At 45.8% G+C, this 26,604-nt stretch overlaps 1 protein-coding gene across 1 annotated transcript in view; it reads left to right on the top strand.

Annotated features, from left to right (window-relative positions):
- The window catches only part of LOC126485041 (endothelial transcription factor GATA-2-like), a gene marked incomplete at its 3' end in the record, with an annotated part of 640,253 nt that overhangs the window by 515,538 nt on the left and 98,111 nt on the right, over window positions 1-26,604 (top strand). The window contains exon 4 of the mRNA XM_050108680.1: window positions 14,879-15,004. Coding sequence (XP_049964637.1) covers window positions 14,879-15,004 — 126 coding nt within the window. The remainder of the gene's footprint in view (window positions 1-14,878; window positions 15,005-26,604) is intronic.

The following is a 26,604-nucleotide window of genomic DNA, read 5'->3' as shown; positions in this document are numbered from 1 at the left end:
CCGCGTGGCCGGTACGGTCGCAGGTTCGTATCCTGCCTCGGGCATGGATGTGTGTGATGTCCTTAAGTTAGTTAGGTTTAAGTAGTTCTAAGTTCTAGGGGACTGATGACCACAGATGTTAAGTCACATAGTGCTCAGAGCCATTTGAACCATTATTTTTGCTACTCTAAGCGTGCAAGTGGCATTTCTATCGTCTGACCTAACGGCAGAAGATAAACACGCCACAATAAGGCCACGAGACATATTGCTGACATTCGCCTACTTCGTTAGAGCGACAAGTCAAATAATCTGATGCCGTGTGTACCGAAGGTCTTACAGTACGCACACCACACGAACGTGCGACTGTAGCAGCAGCGCGGTTTCTGGACTGAAGCCCCTAGAACCGCTCGGCCATAGCGGCCGGCTAGTACATGTACTGATAGTGATTTCAAAGTCGTCCGCTAACAGATAGCGTAGTGACATAACAACATCTACATATACCCTTTTCTACGGACGCAAAGTTTAACCGACTGGAAGAAGATGCTGTGATATGCAAATGATTTAGCTTTTTAGAGCATTCACACAAGGTTGGCGCCGGTGGCGACACCTACAACGTGCTGACATGAGGAAAGTTTCCAACCGATTCCTCATACACAAACAGCAGTTGACCGGCGTTGCCTGGTGAAACGTTGTTGTGATGCCTCGTGTAAGGAGCAGAAATGCGTAACATCACGTTTCCGACTTTGATAAAGGTCGATTGTAGCCTATCGCGATTGCGGTTTATCGTATCGCGATATTGCTGCTCGCGTTGGTCGAGATCCAATGACTGTTAGCAGAATATGGAATCGGTGGGTTCAGGAGGGTAAGGAGGGTAATACGGAACGCCGTGCTGGATCCCAACGGCCTCGTATCACTAGCAGTCGAGATGACAGGCATCTTATCTGTATGCCCGTAACAGATCGTGCAGCCACGTCTCGATCCCTGAGTCAACAGATGGGGACGTTTGCAAGACAACAACCATCTGCACGAACAGTTCGGCGACGTTTGCAGCAGCATGGACTATCAGCTGGGAGACCATGGCTGCGGTTACCATTGACGCTGCATCACAGACAGGTGCGCCTGCGATGGTGTACTCAACGCCGAACCTGGGTCCACGAATGGCAAAACGTCGTTTTTTCAGATGAATTTCAGGTTCTATTTACAGAATCATGATGGTCGCATCCGTGTTGGGCGACATCGCGGTGAACGCACGTTGGTAGCGTGTATTCGTCATCGCCGTACTGGCGTATCACCCGGTGTGATGTTATGGGGTGCCATTGGTTACACGTCTCGGTCACCTCTTGTTCGCATTGTCGGCGCTTTGAACAATGGACGTCACATTTCAGATATGTTACGACCCGTGGCTCTGCCCTTCATTCGATCCCTGCGAAACACTACATTTCAGGAGGATAATGCACGACCGCATTTTTGCAGGTCCTGTAAGGGCCTTTCTGGATACAGAAAATGTTAGTGCTGCCCTGGCCAGCACACTCTCCAGATCCCTCACCAACTGAAGACGTCTGGTCAATGGTGGCCGAGCAACTGGCTCGTCACAATACGCCAGTCACTACTCTTGATGAACTGTGGTATCGTGTTGAAGCTGCACGGACAGCTGTACCTGTACACGCCATCCAAGCTTTTTGACTCAATGCCCACACGTATCAAAGCCATTATTACGGCCAGAGGTGGTTGTTCTGGGTATTGATTTCTCAGGATCTAATCACACAAACTGCGTGAAAATTTAATCGCATGTCAATTCGAGTATGGTTCAAATGGCTCTGAGCACTATGGGACTCAACTTCTGAGGTCATTAGTCCCCTAGAACTTAGAACTAGTTAAACCTAACTAACCTAAGGACATCACAAACATCCATGCCCGAGGCAGGATTCGAACCTGCGACCGTAGCGGTCTTGCGGTTCCAGACTGCAGCGCCTTTAACCGCACGGCCACTTCGGCCGGCTCAGTTCTAGTATAATATACTTGCCCAATGAATACCCGTTTATCATCTGTGTTTCTTCTTGGTGTAGCAATTTTAATGGACAATAGTGTAGCTTGCGGACGCGATGCTTCTTCCAACTGTATAAGTGCGTATCTCTATTCCCGTGACGTCTGTCATCTCGTTGTATCTCCTACGTATGGCGCGCCTGGTGGACAACCGTGTGTCGGGATATTGGCATTCGAGGATGTGGCGATGTGGGAACGGGGCATCGGCACGCGGGCCGGGCTGCTCGTTACACGGCAGCCGCGTCAGTACGAGAAGGACGGCGGGCGGTGGGTGGCGGGTGACGGCCGAGACCACCTAGCCGCCCCGGCCACGTTTTTTGCGCGCCGGCCGCCGGAGATGGATGGCCCGCCCGGGCCTCGCGGACGTGTCGTGCCGTGGCGTGCGTGGCGTGGGCCCCGGGCCCGGCGTCGCTGCCTGCCCGAGGAAGCGGAGTCCCTGCTGTCAGCCCGCGGAGGAGCAGGTGCATCTCACAGTGGCGCAGGGATGTGCAGCTGGAAACGAAAGTATAATGTTTGACACGACTTCCAGTAATATAATTCTGCCGTCTGTGGGGTGCATTCCGGAGTGAATGCCGAATATTTTGACGACATTCGTGCTGAAACTTCGTGATAGATTAAATCCATGAGCCGGACCGAGTGTCGAACCCAGAACCTTGGGAGGGAGGTACTGGTGAAATCAAAGCTGCACGGGTGAGTTCTGAGTAATGCCTGGCTAGCCCAATCGCTACAGCTAATCTCTGATACAGGAAACGTCCAGTGTTTTACCCCACTGCTGCATATGGTATAAATCTGCCAAAGATTATTATATTCACTTGCATGGAAGGAAGAGCCACAGGGAGGGAATCGTGCCAACCGCTACCAATAACACTGCCAAATTCAGAATAACATGTCGACCTCGTGAAGATACTGTACAAGGGCAGGCAAAAGGAGGGGGAGGGGAAGGAGGAAGTTTCACATTAGCATACACTCCGTTGCACAACGAAATTTTATTCTGAAAGCAATACCCCAAGGCTGTGGCTAAGCCATTTCTCCACAATACCCTTTTTTCCAGGGGTGCCTGCCCCGTAAAGTGTCCAGGAGGGCCTCTGTGAAGTATGAAAACTAGCAGAGAGGTTCCGGTGAAAATAAAACTGGGAGGGCAAGTCGGAAGTCGTGTCTGAGTAGCTCAGTCGGCAGAGCACTTGCTAACGAAAGTGAAGGTTCTCAGGTTCCAGTCCTGGTCAGACACACGACCTCAATCTACTATCTTCACCTACTAGGAAGTTTCGAATCAGCGCTCACTCCGTTGCAGATTGAAAATGCTTTACGAATAATTCTTTACGGAAAAAACTCGTGTCTTTTTATCGTAAACGTACTTAGCGTTAACAGGGGTATCAACAGGTCAACACAGAATATGTGTTCATGCATAATTTTTCGTCATGGAACACCAGCATCAGACACTGGGTCTTGATGTGGAGCATGTCACGTTGCTGGTTGCCAAGAAGGCTGAATACTGTGATGCGGCACTAAGAAAATAGAGTATCAGGGACCGTACCGCCTTCCTCGCGTCGTATTTGAAGTGCCTCTCTACTGAGGACGTAACAAATCCCACCCTCAGTAAGGGCGCTCCACTACGTGTTCCTGGTTAGCAGAGCAGCATATTTCTGCTATGAGATCATCGGAACTGCTTAGAACCTGTTATGTAATCTGCTACATGAATATTGCATCCGGGTTCTACTCTGATTTTGATCGACACGATATCCCTCGATTGTTGCCCATTTATTCTTAAGATTATTTTATCATAGTCAACAGCAGAAAATCGGTGTAGAGTAACTGATAACGCTAACCGCTGTAACGCTGGCTTCGTAATTGTTACACATAGCTTTAGTTTTCACCTAGTTTCTAGTAGGTCGCCAGGGTTATATGGAGTCATGCTGTTGACATTTTTCCTGCAGGCGATGGAGGATTTCACAGCGGGGACTGTTGCAATGATCCCACATATGTACAATTCGGATATGATTTGGAGAAGCCGGCCGGTGTGACCGTGCGGTTCTAAGCGCGTCAGTTTGGAACCGCGTGACCGCTACGGTCGCAGGTTCGAATCCTGCCTCGGGCGTGGATGTGTGATGTCCTTAGGTTAGTTAGGTTTAAGTAGTTCTAAGTTCTAGGGGACTGATGACCTCAGTAGTTAAGTCCCATAGTGCTCAGAGCCATTTGAACCATTTGGAGAAATCGGGAGCCATGGAAGTAATATGAGAAAGATCTCACTGTCCCGACGGAAGACAATGATGAGTTACTGGCGTAAACTGTATTCGAGAATACGTCTTAAACTAATCAGCCAAAAGTGCTTCCCTATCCATGTTATGGTTCCAGAGAATGCTACAAAAACTTGCTACAGACCATAACAACGCTCATCTCGCTTTCTGTTGCGTCGTTTCGTTCTTCTTAATTTTTGTGGAGTACAGGGCCAAATCTATCCATCGAAAGAGGCATTAAACGATCCTCATCAACGAAGTATGCTTTATTTGCAAATCGAAGAGACAGTGAAGGAAGGAAAAGACTGTTTCTGCGTGGGGATTGTTTGTCGCGAACAGATCATCATCGTAACACGGTTCACAGACGACACATCAGTAATCGCCGAAAATGATCAAGGATTTAGTTGAATGCTTAATGACGTGGAAAGAGTGTTTGCTGAATGATATAATACGCATATAAAATACACAAAAGTAACGTAATAGTGTATGCAACAGGTGGATATATTGTACGTGTAAGTATTGGATCTTCCAGCTCAAGACTTCCGCCACGTGGTACTTACCACGAGGTCGCTTGTAGTGGACACTGACTACACGACTCGTTCCTTACGTGTTGGCTGTTGCAGGACACATGACGAATGAGAAACTAAGTATTAAAAAAAAAATGGCTCTGAGCACCATGAGACTTCAACATCTGAGGTCATCAGTCCCCTAGAACTTGGAACTACTTAAACCTAACTAACCTATGGACATCACACACATCCATGTCCGAGGCAGGATTCGAACCTCCGGCCGTAGCGGTTGCGCGGTTCCAGACTGAAGCGCCTAGAACCGCTCGGCCACACCGGCCGGCGACTGCATATTCCTTCTGGGCCCTGTATAGAGACTTCCTATTCCTACAGAAATCTAGCTTCCTCTTACGAGCGAGCTCTAAAGCAACTCTCTAGATCCGTTGAACTGTCATTACCTGGCTAGCTTACCAGCATTAATTTCCTAGCACTCTTTACATCGTCCTTCTGACGAAAGAATCTATGTAATTATCACCGGCATCTCGGTGAAAATTAATAATTGTTAATTGAAGACTTACCACAAAATTAGAATGATCAAAAATAATCTTTCTTATGTGGTGAATAATACTTCTTATTTTCGCCATTTGTCTCAGGATCACGTAAAAAAATTAAAGAATTTTGAATATTGATTAATAATACATTACCTGAACGAAGTATCACATTTACATTTAACTGTCATCGAATTTTGGTCAAAAAATTATCTTAAAATCTCCATTGATCAGTATGCTACTCCACGTGATTATCTCATTTTACGACTTGGGTAAATAGCATATGTGACGCTCCTGAATAGCTGTTTTCTGTGACCGTCGCTTCTGTAGAGGTAATCACAGCAACAGGAATAGACGAGTAAACAGCCGAGTAAGCATCTACACTATGCTGCCTATGCGTACATATTGATGAGTTTACACTCGATGTACGTAATGGACAACCAGTGACGTCTTGCCGTTCTTTTGCTGGCGCCCACCAGGCGTATAACTGGCGACAGGAATTCTGGGTTCGTCTGTACTCTAGGTAATACAAAAACGATCAGCAGCGAAGGAATCGATCGCACGCTAGAGCTGATACGAGCGTGATACTATGTGGAAGCTGCTGAACGTGTCTACACAGAGAGACCTCCGTTACCAGGGACGCGTCACCAGCCGACGTGTACGCCGGGTGCCGTAATTACGCCGCGCCGCAGACGCACTCTGGCGCAAACGCTTTGCACAACGCTCGCCCAGCACGACAGATAGGCCGCGCTGATACTTCCTCCCATTGTTGCTGACCGCTAATGGGAACGCGGTGCTACTTCCTCCCATTGTGGGGATCCTCGGGAACAATCGGACACCCCGCCGTCTCGCCGCGCGGCTCAGTTTCACAAGGAGCTCGCGCCACCGACACAGACACCGCCGCGACACCAAAACACTTTATTTTTTATTTTTGTAAGAACATTCGTGTTTCGTATACAGGCCATTATATCACGAAGAGAGAAAGGAATTCCCTGCCAGTAAAGATGTCGACAGTGGCACGCTGTGAGGTGTCATGCTCGCTGCCTCCGGCGCTTTAAAACCACCAAGTTAGTACTTGCGCAAGCGCCTCTACCACTTTGATAGCAAGCTATGTATCAAACGTTTGTATCCTGCGTAGGCGCGAGCGACTGGACAGTTCAGTATTGTGTGGTTTTAAATACCGTTTCCCGCATTCCCGTCATACCTATATCTACACATATCATCCGGAAGGAACCGCACGGTGCATGGCGGTGGGTACTTTGTACTGTTGCTAGTTATTTACTTTCCTGTTCACCTTCCATATGGAGGAAGCGAAAACGACTGTGATATGCTTCCGATCGAGCCTTACTTCCACTCATCCTGTCTTCGCAGTTCTTACGTGAGATGTATCCTGGTGCTGGTGGCAGTAGGATCGTTCTCCAGTCAGCCACAAAGACTTTTTTTGTAAACTTTTCCCAGTACTGTATTGAGATGATGAGGATCCCAAACACTCGAGCAGTGCTCAAAAATGTGTGACACGGGTGGCCTCTTTTTGTAGATAAACAGCACTTTCCCAGAATTCTCTCATTCTTCTTCCCAACAAGCGAGTTTACGTGCTCGTTCCATTTCATGTCTAGGTATTTAATCGACGTGACTATGTTAAGTAGGACTCTACCGACAGTGTTTTGGAGTACTGTAGGATATGTTTCCTGCTTAGCAGCATTGACCTACATTTTCCCCTCATACATAGCAAGATGCTATTCATTTCACTAAACAAAAACTCTTCCCAAGTCATCCTGCATCCTCCTGCAGTCACTAAAACACGACGCTTCCCCTGACACCGTGGTGTCATCTGAAAGCAGTCACAGACTGCTGCACTCCCTATCCGATAGTTCGTTTGTTTACGATTAAACTTTCGCTACTTTAATCTGTGCAGAGGCAAAACTATTTACTGCGCGGGTATCCATCGTTATAGGAATGTTGTTCCGATATTGAGCTGCCGCATTTACGTTGTTAGTGGTGTTAGTGTCGTGAGTTACCGTTAGGAGACGGTACTGCCACGGCGACATACGGATGAAACACAAGCGTCTGTGAGAATTACAGCTGCAGACAGTCAGTATAGTTTTGAACAAGGTGAGCAGGGCTTTAATCATAAAGTTTTTTTTTGTCAAAATGGCAGAAATAGTGTTGCTACTCTTCGCGAGCATCGATGCATCGCTCTTAGAGGTCACTCGGCTACTCCGGATTACATTTGGAGAATCCGAATCGTTCCAAATTGGGTGACCGTGAAGATTACCAGATTTGAATCCGTGCTGTTTCCTGAAGGACAGCATTTATCAAGGGAAAGCTAACACAGTTGCTGGTTGAAGATGAGGGAAGTAGCGATCTTCCTACCTCAGATGTTACGGACAGCAGTAGAGCAGTATCTAGTGCTGTTCCAGACTGTCGTGGATGCAGAAGGTTATCACATTGAGCCACGTTAGTAACCTGGAACGTAAACATAGCACGCAATTAACAGATGTTACCCTCCCTTGTGGAAATTAAAAGGTGTTTCTTCCAATGTTTTTTTTTTCTTTATTTCTCTTCCGCGTGTCGTTACAAAGGCCTTAAGATCATTCCTTTTTTACGGAAGCCCCCGTACGTTTAGCTATAACCACCCTGTGCGTAGGGGACTATAGCGGTCCTATGGTACCTCCCAGGGACAATCCAGAACCTGTTCCCTATTCTCGAACCTTCACTAACATTCTGCAACATAGCAGTGCGGCACTTAAACATATAGTGGTGCTTTAAATCAGAAAAAGCGTTTGATGCCTTTACTTCACCCTCGAAGAGTAGAGTTACTGCGAACTGTCGTACTGTAATGTCAAGTAGCAAATCTGAGGTGCTCCTAAAAGTTGAGGGCGATCAACGAGAGGATACTGAAAATGAAAATGGCTACGTACCGGAATCTGTGACTTGGAATGACATTACTATTATAGGAAATCAATTAAGCAGATGTTGGCTTATCAGCGTAATGAAACGTGTCCACTGTACGGAGTGCGCAAGAGTACAAGCTTTCGAAAGAGCTAACAAACACTGTCAGCTTTCGAAATGAGAAAAGGGTTCCTAGCAGAATTGAAGCTGTAAAGGCGGTTCATCAGTAGCATACTTCGCTGTAGTGTGAATGAGTCATGCTTTGCGAAACATATAAACATTTATAAATTTTCTTGGGTACACTAAATTTTAGCTATTTCTAAATACTTTATATAGTTGATTGGGCTCAAGAATCGCAACATAAAAACTGCCGATTAATCATATAATTAGACAAACATTATATAAGTTAGGCGTTCTTTTTACACGTACCTTCTGTAACTGCAAGAATTTTTGTATGAAGCGTGAAGAATTCTGTCAAACAGATGAGGTCCGTAAGATTGCAGTGCCATTCTGATAGAAGGCTTTACCCGGCACTGTGGCAGTCGATCCTGGAAATCATGTGAACGGCATTTACAGGAATCGATACTTCGTCGATATGGGAGAAATAAAGCAGATGGAAGTCCTCAGGCAAATCTTTGTTCCAGGAGAGCTTCCGGAAGCGAAACTTGCGTCGCTTTTGTATGGATGCACACGTCAGTGGATGTCTCAGACGCGGACTGGCGTCTCAGTGGGTGAGGCAATAGCGGTGCAGTGGTCTATCTTGTCGTCCATCACTTCTCTGGCTAGCGGCCCATCGATGCCACTAGCATCGTCCGTCACCTGCTTTTCCGGCTGGCGCCACTGCGCTGGCGCCCCGGATCGCATTGTCCTACCGTTCCCACAACTGTGTCGAATGTTCGGATAACCGTTCGCTGTGCTCTGTCGGAGGCTGACGTGACAAAGTTTTACTGACAGATTAGGCAACTGTGACGATGTGATGAAACGCCAAAATGCCGCCAATCATACGTCGCTGGAGTTGCATTTTGAGGCCTGTCCTTCAATGAAGTGTTTGCCTGATGGAGTCACTGTTGCAAGACAAGAGTATACTGCCGAAGTGTATCGAAGGGAAACTAGCGCGCGGTAGAAACATACTTCGCCCATCTTCTCTGTTATACCACGTGGGAGAAGTTATTTTTGGATTCTTATCTGGAAGAACGAATGTTCAAATCCTCTTTCGGCCATACAGATTTAAGTTTTCCAAGGTTTTCCTAAACTGGTCGAGGTAGATGTCCCCAAGATCTTTTCGAAAAGGACAAGGTGGATTTCTTTCCCCAATCTAAACTTGCACTCCAACAATCTCATCGTAGACGAGACAGCGAATCCTAGTTTTTCTTCCTTTCTATACCGTAAACATATTTTCAAAGAAAACAACAAACAGGATGGACTGTTACAATTCGAGGTTATTGCAAACTCATTCCGTACATTTAAAAGAGCGACGTACTCTTCATGACAATAACAAGAATCTTTCAATTCTGCAGGCTGGGTTCACTGTCGACTAATTTTATTAAAGGGATATCATTGTTGCCTTCGTACGTAAGACTACCAGTATTAATTGATTAAAATCCATTGTCTCAAATTCGCTCTGCGACCTTTATCAACTAGAATACTGCGTATATTGTGCTTCACCACACGTCAAAACATTAAAAAAAACATCTGACATGTGCACAGGGTGTCCGAGGAAGAATGTTCAATATTCAGGGATGTGACAGCTTTCGAAACAAAAAACCACAGTAAAGATGGGACCTAAAATGCGTACGTTAAGAGCTAAGAGCACTTCTCATCTTCACTACAGTGTGACACACCTCTTCTGTTGAACAAGTGCTCATAGGTATTAAGGTATGCATTTTAGACATCGTGTTTAGCAGAATTGTTTACTTCGAATGATTTTTCCTGTCATATCCCTGAATATTCACCTTTCCTAAAACACGTTCACTGTATTAATGGGTGCCATTAATTTCATTCATCGCCAGGTCTGTTTAAATGGTACTCTATCCTCTTCGCTAACTCACATTGTTTTCCTCTTCTGTTTCTACTGTGTCCTTAATTTTTTTCATTACAGTAATTAACCCCAAGCACGAATTTTCCAGGAATTATTTCACAAGTATGGAATGATTTAGAGACCGATTGACGTGTCGTATTAGGTACAACGGTTTTGACTATCAGCTTTTTGGTTATTCTATAGAATTTTGGTTCCTATGCAACAATTTCCTTTTAGTATAAGCGTGTTTTCTTTCTTAAAAGAAGGTTTGCCACGTTTCGACTGTCGCTAAATTCTTTTGCTTTTATGTTACCTGCCATTGACAGTTTTGCTACGAGTACCTTGTAGTTTCTTTGACGAGGAAGAGCCTATCACGATAGGCCTTCGGTATGCGAGACATACGCGAACTAAATTGCGCGTGCGCCGGCTGTGTTTACACGGGCGCGACAGTGGCTGGCTGCTGGCGAGGTGCTAGTTCGCCACGCGGCCACCGCGCGTCGCGGCAGCACCTTCCCCCCCTCGGGAGGGCAGAATTTACTGCGCCTGCGCCCACCCACTTGCCATACTTCACGAGCCAATAACAGCTTGTCGGCCGGCCTGCGAGGCCCCGTTTTAATTACACACCGCGCCGTGTTTTACATTCATCGGAAAACTTTATTAGTGCACAGATTAAATACAGCTAGGCGCGCGTAATTATATAACACCTGGCGCTATCGGCCCGGTGCCCTCTTCTGGCTCTCGGTCTCGGCCGCTGCCAGGCGTGCTGTGGCCGGTCTCGTGTCGGCATTCCGTGGCGAGCAGCGGAGGTTATCTGCTGTGCAGCAAAATCGTTACGGCGTCGGTGCGTCACTTCTTGCCCCCTGTACACGGCTCGGCTGTGGAGCCCATAATTATAACGATGAGATTTCCTTTCCTTTGATTCCTTTTGCCTTACAGTACAAAGAGTAATTATTGACCTGATCGTCAGCAAACATCCTGACGTTGCAATGCAACAGCGGTATTGTTTGAACGATTTATCAGCCTAGTAGTTTAGCGTTGGAAGATTTTTGTACTTCACTTCGTTTTGTTCGAAATTATTTTTGTGACAGCGGGAGTTTGTAGATTAACGAGTATCTGTTAATGAATGTATACCAGGAACAGGTGAGTATTTACCGGGTGTCTCTCCTAAGGGTGGTCGGGCGCATTTCCTCTGGCATTTCCTCAGAAATTTGCAATTTAGTTTTTGTAATGTGTAGCTGGAGGCAGCCCAAACAAATACAGCTCGTCATGTCTTTTATACGACGCGCAGTGTCGTGAAAAACGTAGGTTTGTTTCCCCTTTTACAAACAAAATTATTTTAAAGCGAAATTTTAAGTGCCCATTCGACAGAGCGGTTCCAGATTAGTGTAGTGCTATATTCGTTTTATCGGTATCTGTTAACAGGTGCAGTAAAACAAGAAGACCAAACAGCAACCCAGCAGCAACTAAGTAGTGCTGCATGCTTGGCGGTAGCAGTCAGCACGGGCCAGGGTGGTATTGTCGTTGCTGGAGTAATGGTTTTTCTTCGTATTCTACTACTGTCCCTGCTGATATCGCACAAGACTAATCTGGGACTGCTGTATCGAAAGAGCACGAAAAATTCTATTTTATTTGTAAAGGGGAACATACCTACGCTTTCGTACGACAACGGGCGCACATGAAAGACTTGATCAGTGTTGGTTTGAGCTGATTCTTAACTACGCAATGCAAAAATGAAATTGCAGATACCTGCCGAAACACTAGATAAAATGCGTCTGACGATTCTGAGGAGAGACACCCTCTGTAAGGAAGCGTGGCATGCAGCAGTTTACTCAGTTGTCCCCATGTGTTAGCTCAAGAATTAACTTTAAATGCCGCGTATATGAATACATGAACACACGTAAAAATTTCAGATTATAACGATTTAAAAATGTATACAAATAATTTCAAGACGTGTGTAAAAGCTATATTTCACCCTTTTTACAAAAAGTTTTATTGCAAACGATGCCGACCATAACTTCACTCCTCTTTTCAAGGGCACAGGTTTTATTGTTTAAAAAATACTGCTTCAGTTTTTGGGTAGATAAACGATTTGTGGCCGTAAGCACACAGCATAAGACTTACTACTTCGAACACAATTAGATGTCACCAGTGTTCCGTCAGTTTCTTCATCAGTTTCAGTATAGAGGGTGATTTTCCTAAATGAGGAGAATCTGCAAGGAACGATCCCTGAAGGATGAGTAGCACAAATGGCTATAGGAACATGTGTCTGGGAATGTATCCCAAGGGATGTACACCCACTCGAAGTGTAGACAAAAGATCTGCGAGCGTGTTCCCGTTATCAGCACCATTGGGATTGCCCACCAGCTTGGGGTAAGCCAAACGACCGCGTGGAACATAGTCCACAACAGTTGCCCTGTCAATATCACTCACAACGCGTGCAAGCCGAATCACCTGCGGACTTAACCCGTGGGGACGGTTTTGTCGCTGGTTTGAAGCACAGACCCTCACGGTGCTTGCTTGGGGTTTATGTCACCCTTCCTATTCACAGATTGGACTACCTTTACGAGGGGCGGTATCGTCAATCTTCGTAACCCTCAAGTAAGAGGTACGGAGAATCTTCGCGGTATGGTGGGAGGGAACCGTCAACACCGGCTCAGCCTTAGTGTGTGGAGAGGTGTTGGTGGCGAACCCTCGTGGGACCAGCCGTCATAACAGAGCGCTTCGCAAGCGAGGCATATCGGCACTTCCAGCGGGTGACCTTGCCTCCCCCGCTGGAAGACGCACCTTTCGTGGTACGAAAGGTAATGTGGCCACTACACGATGGTGCTCAAGTTCACTGCCCTCTTGAGTGTTGAGATAAAACACTACTACAGACAGAATATTCCCACTTGGCAGGTGTGTTCTCGTGTGTGCTTTCAATCATCGAAACCTCCACTGTAGAAGATCTTTTCTCTCCGCCCCTCTTGGAACGCGTTTCCGGCCAATTGTCCATATAACGTTTCTTGTTCACATCGTCTGAGATGTTTCCTCCGCTTTTGCCACAGTTAGCGAAATCACTTTGCATATTTGAGATTAGTAAGATAATCTACTTCGACATTTACACGAGAACCACAGCAGTCTTTGCTTCAATATGTCGGCAGATGAACGAGTTACGAACAGTAGTGGGTGCGTGGAAACCATTAATTTGCTTAGTTTAATGTATGGATTCCTTACGGATAAGATTACGGTATCTGTGGTGGTAACTGTATTATACACCGTGGTTCTAAATTATGTTACTGCTCAAATGGTAGATATGTTTTTGCTCATGAAATGCGTATTTAAATGAAAGTTGCCTTAACACAGTGGTCTCAACTCGTAGACCATCATGCACTAACACACAAAAATTATGCTACGCTACACTTGGATATAGAACATGTCTGGTGCACGTTAATAGATTTAAAGGGCTATCAGATGATAACGAGACAAATGAGAAAAAAATGTTCGTAAACTGTTTATTATTTCGAAAGTAAGTGCCATAACTGCAAAAATGTTGAAATGTGCGTGAAAACTTATGGGACTTAACTGCTAAGGTCATCAGTCCCTAAACTTACACATTACTTAACCTAAATTATCCTAAGGGCAAACACACACACCCATGCCCGAGGGAGGAATCGATCCTCCGCCGGGACCAGCCGCACAGTCCATGACTGCAGCGCCTAGACTGCTCGGCTAATCCCGCGCGGCAAGTGCTGCAACTGTTAAGACCGAGCGAGGTGGCGCAATGGTTAGCACACTGGACTCGCATTCGGGAGGACGACGGTTCGATCCCGCGTCCGGCCATCGTGATTTAAGTTTTCCGTGATTTCCCTAAATCGCTCCAGGCAAATGCCAGGATGGTTCCTCTGAAAGGGCACGGCCGACTTCCTTCCCCCTTCTTCCCTAATCCGATCAGACTGATGACCTCGATGTTTGGTCTCTTCCTCCAAACAACCCAACCCAACCATAACTGTTAAGACATTTATCCATTGTGGGCCAAGACAGGTAAATGGCCTCATGGAAAAATTTTAGCTTCTGCTTGCGGAACCATGATTGTATCTAGGCCCGCAACTCTTCTTTCCAACCAAATCGACCGCAACGAACATCTCTCTTCACGGTTCCAGACATGTGAAAATCGCATGGGGAGAGATCGGGACTGTATAAAGGATGTGTAAGGAGTTCCCAGCGGAACTTGTGCAGCGAAGTCGGGACAGTGTTGGCAACATGTGGGCTCGAGAATCAATCTCGTTTTGACTGCTCCCAGTTCGTGTTCGTCCCATTTGAGTTGTGACATAATTTTGAATCGCTCTGCAGTTTCTGAGGCTAGCAATGAATTTCTCTGTTTGTGACTTAATCTTAACACAGAAATTAACAGCACGATCTAATCTTGAGATCTGCTCTCCTGGACTGAATCTTCTCTTCTACTTGCTCGTCTCTCGCCTGCCACCGCTTGCCCTCCCGCTTGCAGCCCCTCCCGCCACTAACCAACTAACCCTGCTCGCAGCTGGTGCAGCCGCTGTGCCCTCGCTTTATCGCAGCGCGGCTAGACGGCGTCTGGCGCGCGCGCTAGCTGCAGACAGCCAGCCTGCTTTCCTGTCCGTGACGGGTATGATATCGTGCCCTTTGTGCCAACTGTCTTTGCAGTCGGCGGCGAGGCGGGCGGGCACGAGCTGCGCCAACTGCAAGACGACCACGACGACGCTGTGGCGCCGCAACCAGAACGGCGAGCCCGTCTGCAACGCCTGCGGCCTCTACTACAAGCTGCACAACGTGAGTAGCGCGCCGAGCCACGCACCTACCTACCACTCTGTCCACGGGAGCGACTAACCACACCCGACTCTGTGTACCTAACAACTGTCCGAAACGGCTGCGCTACAGGGCGATGTATTTAAAATTCTAGTTTAAGACGAGACAGAATTTCCTGTGCAGATATTACCAACTAGGGATCAGCACCGGCTTCTCACAGGTAGCACCAAGTACCTACGCCTGTAAGACTTGTCTGTAACAGGTAGTGAGGAGCGAGATAATGCATGAAGGTCTCGGTCAGGGTTACGTCGCACCCCTCTTTCGGAAAAGTTTCCAAACAGCCTGTTAAAGCCTGATGTAGTCGAGCTGCAGCAAGTCTTGCCTCACAATTTTCATTGGGTTTTTGAGACCACGTACTTCTCAGTGCTATAGCCGTTCTAGTGCACTAAGAAAGACTCAACCGTTTCCTACGAATTTTTTTCATAAACAAAACGAAATCAAAATGTTATAAGTAGGCACCTAAGTAAAAAACTAATACCGTTAAATTCGTTTTTCCTGGTCAAGAAATCAATATAAATGAAATCTATCGAAAGAAGTAAAGCAATTTCATCGAATTTTTAATACACAAAGCGAAATCAATAAATCCATAAATCCTAGCCAAGTAAATTCTATTTTAATTTTTATTCGTACAGATAAGATTTCGACGTTTAATTCTGTCATTGACCTAAACTTCGGCAACGGCCTTGCCTCAGTGGATACACCTGTTCCTGTGAGATCACCGAAGTCAAGCGCTGTTGGGCGTGGCCGGCACTTGGATGGGTGACCATCCAGCCACCATGCGCTGTTGCCATTTTTCGGGGTGCACTCAACCCCGTGCTGCCAATTGAGTAGCTGCTCGACTGAATAGTAGCGGCTTCGGTCAAGAATACCATCATAACGACCGGGAGAACGGTGTGCTGACCCCACGCCACTCCTTTTCCGCATTCTCGCCTGAGGATACCACGGCGGTCGGATGGTCCCGGTAGGCCACTTGTCTGAAGACGGAGTGCTTTTTACCTAAACTTCCAAAATTACTTTTTTCAGTGAGGTTAAAAAACTAACAGTGCCATCTGTTGGTACTACATTGTGACGATCACGCCACTGAGGTAAACATCCGAACTACTAAAAACTTTAAATTGTCTTTTTTCCGTCATCCGATTTTGATGAAATAAAGCCTATATGTTACCCCAGGCTACTCTCAAGTTAACAGTATCTATGAAAACCCCATGAAAATTCCTCTAGTTGGGAGTTAGCGTATTCAGACAGACAGATGGACAAAGTTTTTAAAAGTAGTCTTATTATGATCTTACACTCCCGACATCACCCACAGTCAGTGCTTGGCAAATATTTTTATTGTACAGGCACAACTGTTTTACAGCTCCTATTATTAGTATAGACACTCTGTTCAACTTTACCTTATGAGTGACAATAAGCACTCCGTCTTCAGGCCACAAGTGGCCCAACGGGACCATCCAACCGCCATGTCCTCATCAATGAGGCTGCGGAAAGTAGGGACATGTGGCCAGCACATCGCTCTCCCAGTCGTTATGATGGTTTTCTTTGACCGGAGCCGCTACTATTCGGTCGAGTAGCTCCTCAATTGGCATCACGAGGCTCAGTGCACCCCGAAAAATGGCAACAGAGCATGGCGGCCCGGACGATCACCCATCCAAGTGCCGGCCACGCCCGACAGCGCTTAACGTCGGTGATCTAACGGGAACCGGTGTTTCCACTGCGGCAAGGCCGTTACCCTTATGAGTGACAAATACAAGAGAAATAGAGCGGCGATGCTTCCTCAGGAGGCACGAAATGCATTCAGTCAATCTCACGAGACCTGTAGAGACAGCAACAATCTGCGGTTGCCGATCTTTCACCCTCACCGCTATAACGTTTCTTCTTGCACTTTACCTTATGTTAAGTTCGTAAGGCGCTAAATGAAAAGTGTAGGTGTGTTATTGGTTGTCTGAAACCACACCACTTGTAAAACTCTACCAGGTCGCAGGCTCATGGCCGCCAGATATTCGTCGTAAGGTAGCTGACAATGAGGAGAGAGCAAATCAGGCTTACCAGGAAATCTATCCATTTCGTGGGAATGTTACAGCAGCTCCAACGTTCATATCCAGTAGAAGCATCATAAGGCTCAATGGACCCCATATCGTACCATCCCCTAGGAAACATCCCTGGCAGTACTGGGAACTGAACCCGGGTCCTCCTCATGCAGCAGCAGTTCGGTTCCAGGCTTGTGCTTTGTGAGCCAAGGATAGCGAACAGGCTTACAAATTCGGCGCTGCAGGCCGACATCATCAAGCGTGTCCGCGCCTCGTCTGCGTCCGCGATAGTCCTCGAGGGTTCCGTAATTACGGGGGAGAGCAGGGGCTGTAGCTGCCCCCTTTGTGCGAGGAGCGCGCCTCTCACGCTGGCACGATAAACATCGCGGCACGGAGCACTGCCACAATGCGGCCCCGCTGCAGAGACACACGGCCGCCGCCATTCTCCGGCGACAAATTGGCGACATTCTTTATTATTTCTCGCTGAAGGGTTGGACGTGCCCGCCGAGACGTGAGCGCGCCTCTATGGGAGTCGCTGCCCGGAATTAATGGCCCGCCGACAATGGCCGTATTGGGCCTAACGCGTGTCGACGTTTTGAATGTGTATAAAAAGCGGGAAACAGCCGGCGGACGGACAGCCCGCGCACTCCACCCTTATCATCTCGATCGAAACGGGCGCGGACTACCGTGCTGTGCCAGACAGACATGGGACCCAGCGGCCGGCGCTGCAAGTAGGCCGTTGTCTAGCGCCGAGATAAGGCCGCTTTCAGCGAACTGTGAGCACGCCAGGAGGGCGCGTCGTAGACCGGGGGTAGGTGTTCCGTGGCAGGTTGGGCTTTCACGTCATAACTCTCCTGCTACTGACATTCAGAGAATTGATTACGTGATTCTTGTACCGTAATGGACCCTCCTGGAGAACTGTGCTTGTTAAAGCACCGCTCGCGGGACGGTGAGTTCCACCGGCTTCGCGGCGAATCCGCCCAGCAAATTAACGATGAGGATCGGTGTGCTGGCCCTGCTGGATGTGGTTTTTAGGCGGTTCCCCACAGGGTGAACACCGGTCTGGTACCCAAGTCACGCGTCTGTTACCGATTCGCAAACATTTAGAAAACTTTCTCTCACTTTCACATGTATAACACTAGGTGTAGGCAGTAGGAGAACACATATTCCATCTCGGGAGTACCGGTGATCAGAGTGGCGAGAGGAAGGACATCCGACCACCCCTTGAGTTAGCCATGCTGACACTACAAAGGGACGAGAAAATGATGATGGTCTGACGTGCCACAATGGGCAAACTATGAATGTAGGAAGTTTCATGTGTAATTTAATTGTTACGAAGGAAGAGTCATGGGAAATATGATTGAAGAGGCACTGAAAATGTTGGTCTCGGAGGAACTAGAGATACTCAGTTAAGAGCACACGGCGAGGAGCGACGAGGTGTTGTGAAGAAAGGGGAATAACAGAAATCTCTTAGACACCTTAAGAAAAAGAAAGAAGAATTGGCTAGGCCACATATTGAGTCACCAGTGCTTACTCGAGATAGGAATTGAAAGGATGGGAAAAAGAGGGAGAAGAAACTCAAGAAGATGCCATCCAAATGGTTCAAATCGCTCTGAGCACTATGCGACTTAACTTCTGAGGTCATCAGTCGCCTAGAACTAATTAAACCTAACTAACCTAAGGACATCAGACACATCCATGCCCGAGGCAGGATTCGAACCTGCGACCGTAGCGGTCGCTCGGCTCCAGACTGAAGCGCCTACAACCGCACGGCCACTCCGGCCGGCTTGCCATCCAAACAGACAGTTTCAACGAGGAAAGCGATGACGACTTGGAGCTAAAGATGGAAGCACAAGACAGGTAGGAGGGGGTGGGGATGGGGAGGGGTGTAGGAAAGAAGAGGAGTACCATGCTTGGACCTGCCCCAAGGCAGAGCAACTGCTGATGAGGATGAATGCTAAGCCATATTTCAGGACATCAGGGGAGGTCAGCGGATAGCCTCCACGGCACTAGAGGGAGCCACAGAGGGCAATAACTGTAGCGAAAAATAGATATTGGGATGGAGGGTGGAGGGGAAAAAACAGCTTGATAGTAAAGTTAGAACAGTGTATGAGACACAGTTTTCTAAATAAGCATCCGTCGAAAATGAATGTGGACCTAGGCCATAAAACGACAGCCAAACAGCCACGAGATGGAGTAGTTTGTAATTGTCTAGCAGTGCAGTTTTGTCCGACTAAGTTGCTAATGTGTAATGCGGTGTTTGTTGCGCTCCATAGCACTTGTTGCCGTGTGCTCTCTGTACATTCTCAAAGAGTTAGACATGTTGCCGTCAGATTTAAATATTAAAATCTCGTTCTACTGCATGTCGACCATCGTACTGCAGTTCTGTAGTACTGTAATTTTAAAGTAATTGCTTTACTAACCAGGCTTCGCGCAATGAACATCACAGAACGCTGGCGTCTAGCGATGACTGTAAAGCTGAAACATTTATCACAAACTAAGGTAATTAGTAACGGCGTGCTTTACCGTAACAGGTATTAGCTACGACAAGTTAGTTTAAGTGCATTGTACTCTGCTGAGAGCCCATCACTTGTTGGATATCGTTTTACGGCCATAGCTCCACCCGGTGCATTTCGAACCTGCTGATACCTGCAAAATGTTGCTCGGGAGTGCAACGTCCAGTGGAGATCCGGACCGTTACTGGCGCAGTAGTTGTGCGCATTCGACAAGCAGAGAGCGGGAATAGGCCATCACGTTTCTGAACTCGTCAGTCCGAATTTGACCCGAAATTATTTAAAGAAAATCCTGAGGAGGAAGAAAGATTGTGTTTGACGTTCTGTCGACGACGACGTCATTAGAGGCGGAGCACAAGTTTGGCTGGGGGAACAATGGGAAGGGAAATCGTCCGTGCCAATCTCAGCGTTTGCCTTTAGCGATGCAGCAAAACCTTGAACTAGAGTTGATCTATCGTCCTCCCGAATATGTGTCCAGTGTTCTGCCAAAACGTCACATATCTCGGTACTGCTGAGAATCTCAATGAAAACGGCCAGCCGGGAACCTAAATGCCGATCTTATTCTGCAGAAATCCATGCACTGAGCCTTCCTCGGATACGTAAGTGGATGCGGTCCATGCAACGGTGCTTTTCACAGGTATGATATTTATTTTCCTACCAGCGGAACCAGACGAAGGGGAAAACAATTAGATACAGGCACTTCTGTACAAGAGTTCTCTGCAGTACATTTCGAGAAATTCATTCAGTCTTTTCTCGTGTATAACAAGTAACCATATTGGGCCCAGGCATGGTTGACTGCGGTAGTGTTATTCCAACAGTAAAACAGATCTTATCATTCCATTCGACCAATATTTTCAGTTGGTTTTTGTAGACCCTAAGGCAAATTTCTGAACTAAACTCCTGCTGTAGTAATGTTGCCAAATTATAATATCGAGAAAGATAGGGCGGGGTAGGGGCAAGTGTGGGGTAATCGCAGGTACTGAAGTCCACGGAGTTCGAAAGTCATGCAGGCTGAAGTTTAAGAATACACATTCGAAGATACGGTCGCCATCTTTTGTCCTGTAAGCTTATATGCTCAAGTTACTTCAGTCAACATTGTGCATCAAGACATTAAACTATCCAGATTTGAAACACGCACAGTTATAAATATAGTGTAATCAGTATTATACCTCGGTTCTTATAGCAACTGGCGATCCCAAAGTTGATAGAATACTAGCTGTAACAGCAACGATAGCCGCACGAACAGCAATAGAAGTACTATGAAGGTACCTCGTTATGTTATCTACGGAAATTAGAGGCGCTACGTAGTTCGTGTTACTAGCGATAATTCTGGTGCATGTGACGGTTTTATTAAAAGTACTACTTGTGCCTGTGGTCAATTTTCAAGCCAGTAATAGCGTGATGCTTTCAGTGGAGAAATATTGTACTCAAAAAGCTTGTGCTTGTGGCCATTAGGAGACAATGACCGCAGTGTTTGCCATCAGCAGTACTCTTTTTCTCTCTCTCTCTCTCTCTCTCTCTCCCCCTCTCCCTCTCCCTCTGTCCCTCCCCTCCCCTCCCCCCGCCACCTCCCTCTGGCGCCAGGAAGCGCGCTCCGTTTGCCTCCGCTAGCCGGACATGATGCCATCCCCTACGCCATCAACGACCCTCTTTGTCCTTAGTGACCAGCCAAGCTGTGGCTCGTTTCCGCGAGACCAAACTGCCAGACATTCACTACACGAGAACGTCCGGAGCTGTGTTACATCCAAGTCACACTCTTGTCCTGAGCTAAGCTACTTACATTTCGTTCAGTTATTGTTAACTTGCACATTCGTGTTTTTAATACCTCAGCATCAGATTAAGCATGAAATCTAAACGTCGTTACTTAACGTCTGTATCTAAGACAGATACTTACTTTTGATCTTCTCGGACCATAGATTTAGTTTTCAAGGTTCATGAAGAACACTCACATCCCGGCCACGTGTATTCGGTTAACTGTGCGGTCTTATCCGGTACATATTATGTGTCACATACAAATGATCTTGAATGTATCGAGACGTCAGAATTAAAACGGCTGTTATCCGCTATGTATCAGATAAGGTGTTTTTCTTTGTAGCTTACAAAATAATAACTGAAGAGAACTTTTATTCAATAGGTCGTTACTTTAGTTACTTACCAGAGAGTTACAGCAACAAGTTAGAATTGTTTGGGTAGAACACTATTTTTTCGGAGATGTAACAATGATGCATTTAAACTAGCTGTATACAAATCAATTTAAATTAAATTTCTATCAATTTCAAGTAGCGAGCTTTAGGGATGAATGCAACATGCTGTAAATAACTGGCTGTGTTCAGATGGATGTTCTCGTGGCGGTATGTTCATTTAAGCGAGGGTTCAAACGAGTGGCCAGTGTCCTGAAGGCATAACTCAGCACACCCTCGACCTGTGGATGAAATGTAAAGGTGGTTGTGTCACGAAGCGACGAGCTTCCTCAATGCGCTGTTTGAGGTGTTCGGTTGGATTTCGCCGTCTATCTGAATATAGCCACTATATGTACACCATGTTGCATCCACCCCGAAACCTTTGAAATTTTCTAGTTCCATAACCGAAATTGATAGACTCTTCATTCGAACTGATTTAGAAACAGTTACAAGATGAAAAACTGTTCTACTTCAAAAATTATAAGTTGTTCTGTAACTTCCTGGAGGATAAACCTAAACTGACTTGTTCATAACTCTGGAGAAAAAGTAACTTTTCTTATATTTATGTATGTAAATAAATATTGTCTTCACTTATTATTTTGTAAATTATAAAGGAGACCACCTTCATCTGGTGCACCCAGTATGTATCTCTAACTGTTCGGTTACACCGTCATGATGTTCACACCAGTAGATTCAGATTAGTAAAGAATAACAATAATAATAGTCATACACATTGAGGTCACTGTCTTGAGCAGCACAGTTTGTTGTGTTTTATTGACCCCCCTCCCGCCGGTCCCCGTCCCGCGTCTTCTCTCTCTCTCTCTCTCTCTCTCTCTCTCTCTCTCTCTCTCTCTCTCTCTCTCTCGACACAACTCTGTACCGCTGTTTGATGATAAGAGTATTCTTACTGGGGCATTCATGAGTTTTCGTGAACAGTAATAGGTTACGTAATATTTGCTGGTTTCGTTGCTCTTACTGAGGATCACATTGCGGTAATGGACTACATCACTGTTTACATTTTTATTTCCTTTAAGGATTTTATCCTTCGTAGGTACGTTTTGTGTAATTGTCATAGTGATTAAACCTTAATTAAGTCAATTACTTTTCTAGCAACTGAGGATTAACAGATGAACGATGTCAAAAACGCATCCTGAAATTAGTTCTTCTTCACTGTGTGGTGCTGAAAACTTTTTCCACTAGTTTCTCTTATAAAGCTGTCATATAAATTCCTTTCGCCTTCTCTGTTGCATCAAATATCTTTCTTTGTAGCCAGAGGTCACTCATCGCAACTGTAGCGTAGAACATAAAACACACTAAACAAGTATCTTGTTTAATAGATTTCGTAATTATACATGAAAGCAATATTTCATCACTAAATTAATAAATTAAAAACATAGTGACATAAATGTGAATAAAGAAGCTCAAAGGGAAATTAAATGATAAAAAGAAAGTTAGAGTACCTCCAGTTAGCAGGATGGAAGGCATCATTAGTTAAAAAATGTTAGTGGAAACCCACATTTTTTACTCATTTACAATAAAATCGGTGTATAAAAGGCAGCGGGTAACTATGATCAGTGAAGATTGAGTCATTCAGCTTCAGACTCAGTTGCTTTCTTGATCCAGGCAGCAGCGATATTTACCAATATTTCAAAAAAATTTTCAAGTGTGTGTGAAATCTTATGGAACTTAACTGCTAAGGTCATTAGTCCCTAAGCTGACACACTAATTAACCTAAGTTATTCTAAGGACAAACACACACACCGATGCCCGAGGGAGGACTTGAACCTCCGCCAGGACCAGCCGCACAGTCCATGACTGCAGCGCCTGAGACCGCTCGGCTAATCCCGAGCGGCACCCATATATATTATTTATATATATAATAATCAGTAATTGTTAACAGAATTACTAAGTGACGAGTCATTTCCCTACTTCGAATTTGTTAATGGCGTGGCATTTGGATACTTTAAGAGAGTAAACACGTCACGAGGCCTTCGACTTCCTTAAGTGAAATGTTAAGTTACGAGGCACTTCTGTCTTAACCATTGCAACACTAAGAGGGAGAGGAAGGAGACTCTTCGTGTTCACCTTTTGAAAATATTTAATCTAGCCAAACCTCTTATATGTTAAAATTCTGAAAAAATCTGTTTACTGTTTTAATGAAGTCTTCTTCCAGATTTCGGAATTACTTCAAATTTTTCAGTCAAACTTAACCCAAAAATTTTAGGTTTTGGTAGCAGATCTGATTCAGTTCTTGTTCAAGATTTTCAGGTTCAGGACCATATTTACACATCAACATCTTTTTATAAAGTGTGTTGTGAGAAAAAGTCAAGTACAGTTACCGGAATTGGTATTTTTAAAAATTTTCTGTAGTGATCATAAAGTTGTTCCTCCCCTACCTCCCCCCCAAACTTGGTAGTGCACATTACTGAAAATGCTTTGGTATAGCTAGACCTTTTCTAAGAGATATTTTGTGGTTGTGGACTCTAGATATACATAAGTACCTCCTTAAAAAGTATGTTGCTGGCATAAGTCAATAGCAGTTAACGAATTTATTTTTTAGAGATTTTTTAGTGTGGGTCTGAAGTATACCCCTCTCGGCAATACAAGTTACTGAAAATGCGTTAGTTGTTTGTTGTTGTTGTCTTCAGTCCTGAGACTGGTTTGAAGCAACTCTCCATGCTACTCTATCCTGTGCAAGCCTCTTCATCTCCCAGTACCTACTGCACCCTACATCCATATGACTCTGCTTAGTGTATTCATCTCTTGGTCTCCCTCTACGATTTTTACCCTCCACGCTGCCCTCGAATGCTAAATTTGTGATCCCTTGACGCCTCAGAACATGTCCTACCAACCGGTCCCTTCTTCTAGTCAAGTTGTGCCACAAACTCCTCTTCTCCCCAATTCTATTGAATACCTCCTCACGTGATCTACCCACCTAATCTTCAACATTCTTCTGTAGCACCACATTTCGAAAGCTTCTATTCTCTTCTTGTCAAAATAATTTATTGTCCATGTTTCACTTCCATACATGGCTACACTCCATACAAATACTTTCAGAAACGACTTCCTGATACTTAAATCTATATTCGATGTTAACAAATTTCTCTTCTTCAGAAACGCTTTCCTTGCCATTGCCAGTCTACATTTTATATCCTCTCTACTTCGACCATCATCAGTTATTTTGCTCCCCAAATAGTAAAACTCCTTTCCTACTTTAAGTGTCTCATTTCCTAATCTAATTCCTTCAGCATCATCCGACTTAATTCGACTACGCTCCATTATCCTCGTGTTGCTTTTGTTGATGTTCATCTTATATCCTCCTTTCAAGACACTGTCCATTCCGATTAACTGCTCTTCCAAGTCCTTTGCTGTCTCTGACAGAATTACAATGTCATAGACGAACCTTAAAGTTTTTATTTCTTCTCCATAGATTTTAATACCTACTCCGAATTTTTCTTTTGTTTCCTTTACTGCTTGCTCAATATACAGATTGAATAACATCGGGGAGAGGCTACAACCCTGTCTCACTCCCTTCCCAACCACTGCTTCCCTTTCATGTCCCTCGACTGTTATAACTGCCATCTGCTTTCTGTACAAATTGTAAATAGCCTTCCGCTCCCTGTATTTTACCCCTGCCACCTTTAGAATTTGAAAGAGAGTATTGCAGTCAACATTGTCAAAAGCTTTCTCTAAGTCTACAAATGCTAGAAACGTAGGTTTGCCTTTCCTTAATCTTTCTTCTAAGATAAGTCGTAAGGTCAGTATTGCCCCACGTGTTCCAACATTTCTACGGAATCCAAACTGATCTTCCCCGAGGTCGGCTTCTACCAGTTTTTTCCATTCGTCTGTAAATAATTCGCGTTAGTATTTTGCAGCTGTGACTTATTAAACTGATAGTTCGGTAATTTTCACATCTGTGAGCACCTGCTTTCCTTGGGATTGGAATTATTATATTCTTCTTGAATGCGTTGGTATTTCTAGGATTAAGTGTTGGCTAAGTGACGAGGCATCTGGCTATTTCAACAAAAGCCCGATGTCCGCTGTGGCAAGGCCCTCTCGGGAACCTAATAGCGTGGCCGTCGGTGTGCGGAGTGCGGCCTACGCGGCAGGGGCGGGCGCGCTTGCCACCCCCCCGCCGGGCGGAAGCCGTGTGCGACATTGTGTCGCCTACAAAGCCCCATACAAGTGTCCAAACACTCGATATCCCGGCCCCGTGGAAGCGATTGCCTCGGTTGACTCCATTGTGTGTCCCCTTCTCTTCTGCTCTCGCCAGCGCTTCCGACAGTGCCGCCTCGATTCGCGCTGAGTGGGTCCTCTCCGCCAAAGCTCTGTGCGCCTCTGCCGGCCAGGAATGCGACAGCTGGGGAGGGGGTGGGGGCACGAGGACCTTCAGTCCTTTGCGCCATCAGTCACTCCGCGCTACTCTGCCGACAATAAATGTTAGCGTTCACGGGCGATACGGATCCTTTTCGACCGACGAGCTTACAACTTTTGAGTGTTTGCAGTCTGGGACTACAACAAACACAATTGCGACTGTTGGCGTAACATTCTCCACTCCAGTATTACCAGAAAAGTAACAACGCAATGGATTATAACAACAAAATAAAAACTTTTATCAATTAAGAATGCTTCAAGGTGGAAATTAATCAGCTACTTGGCACCTTTCAACAGCTCGGTACTGAATCTTTCCGTATTGGAATAATACGAAATGTTCAAATGTGTGTGAAATCTTATTGGACTTACCTGCTAAGGTCTTCAGTCCCTAAGCCTACACACTACTCAACCTAAATCATCCTAAGGACAGACACAGACACCCATGCCCGATGAAGGTCTCGAACCTTCTC

This window comes from Schistocerca serialis, chromosome 1 (genome assembly GCF_023864345.2).
Source record: "Schistocerca serialis cubense isolate TAMUIC-IGC-003099 chromosome 1, iqSchSeri2.2, whole genome shotgun sequence".
Lineage (NCBI taxonomy): Eukaryota > Metazoa > Arthropoda > Insecta > Orthoptera > Acrididae > Schistocerca > Schistocerca serialis.
This window is presented reverse-complemented; position numbering and strand designations above follow the sequence as displayed.